The following is a 6,696-nucleotide window of genomic DNA, read 5'->3' on the forward strand; positions in this document are numbered from 1 at the left end:
CTGAGGGGTGCCAGGAAGTCTCCCCTCCTTTGAAAGAACAATCCCCCAGCCATTTGGGGTGCCTGGCAACAAGCCATTACAGATTTCAGAGACTTGGGTGGGCCATCCTTTCTGGATTCCAGATCCAGCTACCATCAGAGCCACACTTTTGTCATCTATAACATTAATAATACAGTTAGCTTTCTTCGTAGAGAATTGTGAAAACTGTACACAGAGGTGCTTTATAAGGTTTAATGACTAATAAAAATGCACCTGTGCCTGGCAGTGTAGGGGAGAGGGATGAGTTAGGGTCTCAGAGGAAGAGGGGTTGACAGGCTTGGTGGGAAAGAGAGCCTGGTGTGTGCCAGGGAGGAAAAAGTATAGGGGAATGGTACAAGAGGTGGAGACCACCAGAACCAGCTTCCTAATTTTGTCATTAATGTAGCCCCTGGTAGGAAGCAGCCCAGTGACGCAGGCACTTCACCTGACTGAAAATTGCTATGAAGTCAGAAGACCTGTGATCCAGCTCTGGCTTTGACATTAACCCTGTGTGACCTTGGGTCAAGCATGTCCTCATTCCAAGTCTCAGTTTCTCCCTCTATAAAATGAGGACATTGTGGCCAAGAGGGAAGTTGAGTGCCAGAGTTTTGAAAAGTTTAACATGTTAGGTGCATATGAGCCTGAATGACTCTTGGAGATTTATGACCTAGAGGACACTGCCACCTCAACTCCAGCCATGTTCTCTATAAAGCCCACCCATGGAGTATCCTCTGAGATGATAACTGTGGTATAAGACAAGGTTTATCACTAGATAGAGTTCTCCAAACTAAGCAGGAGTTGTTGATGGACAAAGTAAGAGGCCAATGAGCAGACTGGGAAAAATAAAAAGTAACGTGTATTCCAGAGAAGCTGTGTGGGTGACAGACAGGTGGCACAATCCACCCCGTCGTGAGCAGCACACGTACACTGATGCCTTCTAGGTGCCAGGTGCGGGAGAATACCTTGATCTGTGTCCACACCAAATCCATCCTGTCCCATGCTTCCCTTTTGGAGAATTTGCATCAGGATGAGCATAGTGGAGTGGGAACAGGGGAGAGGGGCATAGGTGGAGAAGGTGTTTGTCTTGAAGATGGAATGCAGGACCTGGAATCTGGAACACAGAATGTTACATTCTTAAAGTTGCTAGGCTTGGGAAGAGGTGGAAGAGGAGGCCCGGCCTGCACAAGAAATTAAGGAAAGGATTACCTTTTAAGTGAGGCTAACCCTGAAAAATGATCACTGTTCAGTCTATAGATGACAGGAAGCTCAGAAAAGATTATTAGTAATGGTACCCACCCAGTGACAGTCACTTGTCCATGGTGGGGACGCTGTCCATTTTACTGTGATGCAGTGGAAACAAGCCCTGGGCCAGGCCCCTCACCAGCTCCACCACTGCTAGCTACATGTTGTTGAGCAAGTCAGTGAACTTCTTTGGATCTAAATTTTTAGACTATAAAACCAGATTTGCACAATCTGACAGAATTGCCATGATGCTTAAATAAGACAAGGGGTATGGAAAATGCTGTGAAGGTTCTTTTACGTATTTCTATCACTTCTCAGGCAGTCTTACGCTTTGCTCTGATAATGGTAGAAATCAGTGCGCCAATGGCCTCTAGTCAGCTGGATCCTGAGGTTTGGGACAGTGGTCCAAAAATGAACCAGCCTCCCAGAATACCATGTTTCCCTACCCCAGGGGCTAGGAGGTCAAGTGGAGGGAGGACCAGGGCTCCTTCCTCCCATCTGAATAAGTCCTTGAGTAAAGTTGGCAGATTTAGCAAACCAAAATACAGCCTGCCCAGTTACATTTGAATTTCAGATAAACAACAAGAAATTTTTTAGTATGTTTCCTGCAGTATTTGGGACATACTTATACTGAAAATTCTGTTTATCTGAAATTCAAATTTAGCTAGTTGCCCTATATTTTATCTGGAAACTCTACCACAGAGACCAAATTCTATCCCACCCTCTTTCACCACCATTAATATCCTATTTTTGTTGGAAGTGCTCCCAGCCCATATTCCTTCCCCCTTTTCCTCTTCCTTCCTCCATGTTTCTTATAACTCTCAGTCTACAAACAGAGCTTCAGATATGTTCTATTTTTAAAAGACTTTGAGTCCTTGAGTTTGAGCAGACACCTAGGTGGATGAAGTCAGCTCAGGTAGTCAGGAACCCAGATTGCTGGAGTATCTGGTAGGTGGTTTTCATCAAAACAGGCCAGGAAAGCAAGTCATGGAGGAAGTGCAGGTAGGAGAAGTGGGTGAGGACTTCCCTGGAAGGTGATAATGAGGGCCACGTCAGGTGGCCCCCAGGTGCCTGGGGGAGGTTGGGGCCCCTTTAAAAGGTTCCCAGGAGTAACTGATGTGGACCTGTGTTCAGCTGCCTCTCCTAGGGTCCGTCTTGCACCTCTGGTAAGTGGTAATGGATTCGTCTCTTGTGATCTGCTGGGCCCTTTCCTCCTCCTTAAACTGTCTTGAGCCACTAGGCCAAGCTCCTCTCCTATTCTTGGGTAACCAGAGAAGTAAGGTAAGCCTCATGACAATTAAGGAAATGTCACACTAATTGTTACTTAGGAAATTCAATCTCTGTTCCGCACCAATGCTAGGTCTGACTAATTTCCTGATTCTGGGTTTAATTCCCTGGCAAGAGGATTTTTCTCATTGACGGAAGATATTCAGAGCTGCAGCATTTTGTAGCCTCCTCCAAAACTTTCTCATGCCCTTTCTGTCTTTTCAACCCTACTAGCAAGCTCTCTCAAACTTTGCTTTTAGATTTACAGAAACTGGTATATTGAATATTGTATTTTACGCTATGCAGCTCCCATGCCTCTCTATCATGATTGCCACCTGGAAACTATACTTCCCATTTATAGGCATGAGCTTAGAAGATCAGGAACGCGCCTACAAAGAAAACCAGGCACGCATGTCAGAGCTGGGAAGGCCTCAGAGACCTTCCAGATCAGTATCCTCCAAACAAGGGCATGGAGGTCCAGAAGAGGCAGATTTCCCAGAGATGAGCCTGGTCGGTGAGTGGCAGGGTTGGATCTAGAACCCACACCTGTGCCTTCTTGGCCAATGCTCTTTCCTCTTGGTGAAACATCCTCCTATAATCCCTTACCTCCAGTGATCTCTTTGGTCTTCAATTCCCCCATTTTCCATGGAGGGCTAGAACCACTATCCCCCAACTACATTAAATGACTTGCCTTTGCATCCCATAATAAGTCAGGGATAGAGCCAGGATTGGAATTCAGGCCTCTGAGTTCCCAGAACAGGTTTACTCCAGCCCCATCACTTACACATCATGATTCTTCCCTCTAAGACAGAATCTGCTCCTGCCCTCTTCCTCATGCCTTTACATCCTTACCCACACTCATTGTCTGAACTTCCCAATGTAGACAGTTAGCATTGCCAACCCATCGGCGAAGATCTCATGTCTTGATCTAGTAAAATATCTGGGCCACCTTTTAATCCTCAGCTTAGCAGCCCAACATATTTCCTGTTAAGTCTAAGAAATAAATTATGTATTCAGTTGGGTCAGGAGTCTACAGGAAGATGAAGGAAGACAGGAAATCAGGGCAGCAGAGATAAAGGAAGAAAGAGGAAGATTGCAATGGGTGTGTGTGAGTCAATCCAGTAGTCAACTTGAAGCTATTAATCATTTACCACACCCCTGGCTGGTGGAGAAAACACTCTTCAGGAGTCAGAAGGGAGAAGAGATGCAGGGAGCTGGTCTCATTGTGGCCTTGCCTGGGTTTCTTCCAGGCTCAACTGTTCCTGCAGCAATGTCTTCCTGGCAACAGCAGCAGCAGCAAGAGCACCAGTGTCCACCTCAGGAGGCCCAGCAGCAGCAGGTGAAGCAGCTCTGTCAGCCACCCCCTGTCAAATGTCAGGAGACATGTGTACCCAAAACCAAGGATCCATATGCTCCCCAGGCCAAGAAGCAATGCCCACCCAAGGGCACACCCATACCAGCCCAGCAGAAGTGTCCCTCAGCCCAGCAAGCCCCCAAGAGTAAACAGAAGTAAGGATAGACCAAGATACACCTGCCTTCCATCCAGGCTACCAGATGCAGCTTTCTTTTCCTCCTGCTTCTCCTCCCTCCACCCCCAGCTCCAGGATTTGCTCTCCTCTCCCACCTCCTCCTACCCAGGGTCCAATGAAGCATTGTCAGGATTTCTTCCCACTGAGCCCTTTATCCCACACACCCCCTTGTTCCCAGTTTTGTTCTCTACCCAACTCTGATGCTCTCCTAGGTGAACATGAGTGAGACCTCAGCCTCTCCAGCCTCCAGTTTGGCCACAGGTATGGCACCATCCATGTCCCAAAGCAAGAAAATAATCTGGGCTTCTTCTGGGCTTCCACCTTGACTCATGGGGACACCAGAGGCTAAAGCACAGGTTCTGCCTCATTCCCTACCCCAACTCCCCATCCTGAGCTTCCCTCCTATTTCTTCCTCTAATAAATCTGTGCTTCATGTCATTGTCTGTGTCCTGGCCCCAGTCTGCAATGCATTCATTGGTTCAGAGGGGATATTTGGGGGAAGTGAGTTTGTGAGTACACACATGCTCATCAGTGCATCCTCAGGGGCATAGTTGCTCTCTAGTAACTAATGACGAAAGATGTCAGATCCTGACACATCTTGGGTAAAGGAGGGGGAGAGAAAGCCCAGGGACTAGTTGGCAAGAGTTTGGGAGACTCTTGCCAGCTAATTGTATTTAAGGAAAGACAAATGGTGGAAAATTTTGCTCTTACAATTAGAAACCCCCAACCTACTTGATGAATGTGGTTTTTGCCTGTTGGAAGTTGTCATTCTGAAAAAGCAGACAAAACATACATAAATGACATGAGTACTACAAAGCACTTCTAAGAACATGTGCAAATGAATTTTTCATGCATTTATTTATTTATTGTCCATTCATTTATTAATTAACTCACATTAATTCATTCACTCACCCATCTAATATTTAGCAGGTTCTAGCATGAGAATAGTTTTCCATTGTGCTTATAAATTGGCTAGATATAGTATATGCTCAATAAATGATTGGTCTTATTGGTCTTATTATCATTGTTTACATCTGGGGAATGTTGCTCTAAAACATTAGCCTAAGGACACTCCTCTGCTTAGAGAGTGTCCATATGGAAGTCTCTTTACTGGCTCAGGAATCCATGCTAATTGTAAATTGTCTCTTTCCCAGCCTGGCGATCACTCTGAACCAGGAAAGAAGAGATGTGGGTTCTAGTTCCAGCTCTTCCACTAAATAGATCTATCATCTTGAGCAAGTCCCTTCACCTCAGTCCTTTGTCCATAAAATGAAAAGTTGGGCTGTATGCCTTTTTCCTGCCCTAAAATTGGATGGATCCATCGACTGGGGGAGGCAGGCTTTTGCATTTTTTTGTGAGTCCTGTTCCCTACCCCACACTCTCTTCTCCCATGAGATCTACTGATCTCCTAATATGTAAGATCCATGTGTTCCAGGCAAAGCCCAGAAAATGAGAGAATGAATAAATAAAAGAAGGTCAGACTTCGTGAACAACTTCAGACTGTATAACCAGAAAATCTGAAAAGAAGACACAACTGTGCATTTTAGGTGATTTTGAAAAATAAAGATTTATTTTAAATGGGCAGGTGAGGGAGGAAGGCAGAAAGCTATAGTTTTTAGTACTTTGGGACTCCAAAGGTTATAATTTGGCCCTCCCAGAAGCTTCTTGGAGGTGGGAAGCATGGACCTCTAATCCACTGAAGGAAATCAGAATATATCACCTTAAATATGCCTCTTTGACATAAAAATTATTTTTAGCTGAAGGCAATTAAGAAACAGCAAACACAGAAAAATTCCCCCCTTTTGGCCTAAAAGCAGGATATAAATTCTTTTACTAGAGACAGAATCTCATGAGACCAGAGATGGCACCAGAGGAATCTGCAAACCAAATTTCCTCCATTAGTTCCCACCCATTTATTTACCTTCCCACAGTTTACTGCCCTTGGAAGCCTAAAATTGCTTTCTTTGGTCCTGTCATTTCTCTACAAATGTATCATTTTTTGTTGAAGATGTTATATAAGCCACAATCCTGGGCCACGGCTTTTAGTTACTCTTTGTTTTAGAGTGATGTGTGCTGCATGCATTAATAAACTGATTTTCTCTTGTTAATCTTTTTTTTTTAAAGAGTCCTAGCTAAAAACTTAAAATGGGGAGAGGTAAAGTTTTGCTTCCCCTACATCATCAAAACGTCTCCGTGCCATGAGTATGATGGTGTCCAGGCAGGTGACACAGGACCATCCCCTGGCTCCAGGCCACTGGTTCCAGGAGCAGCCCAGCCAAGCCAGCCTGAGCCTGTCCTTTGATGATTCCCTGAGGGAAGGTGTGGGTTCAGGCTATGTGGAAGTACTTAGCCTTCCTTGGACAGTTCTTAATTGCTTCCCAAGGCTCCCACTATCCTCAGGCCAAACACTCACATCTATGGACATCTAGTTACATCAACATCGACACATGCCCAGGTAAATTAGTGCCCACCTGTACCTCCTTCCACCTGGAGAAGCTATGGGACTGGGGCTCCTTGTCTGTATTCAAGTTCTAGGAGTTGAGATATTCTGTTGGAGCAGTGATTTTCAGACCTGCTTGTCTCTGAGGACTTTTTAAAAATCAACCGTTTAAATAAATCTCAAGTGGAGTCCAGATTGGGA

General features: G+C 45.2%; 1 protein-coding gene across 1 annotated transcript; it reads left to right on the plus strand.

Annotated features, from left to right (window-relative positions):
- Positions 1-3,796: 3,796 nt before the first annotated feature.
- SPRR4 (small proline rich protein 4) lies at positions 3,797-4,039 on the plus strand. Its single transcript, XM_036851865.1, has one exon. It carries the CDS (start codon positions 3,797-3,799, stop codon positions 4,037-4,039), a length of 243 nt encoding a protein of 80 aa, XP_036707760.1.
- Positions 4,040-6,696: the final 2,657 nt, after the last annotated feature.

Source organism: Balaenoptera musculus, chromosome 1 (genome assembly GCF_009873245.2).
Source record: "Balaenoptera musculus isolate JJ_BM4_2016_0621 chromosome 1, mBalMus1.pri.v3, whole genome shotgun sequence".
Lineage (NCBI taxonomy): Eukaryota > Metazoa > Chordata > Mammalia > Artiodactyla > Balaenopteridae > Balaenoptera > Balaenoptera musculus.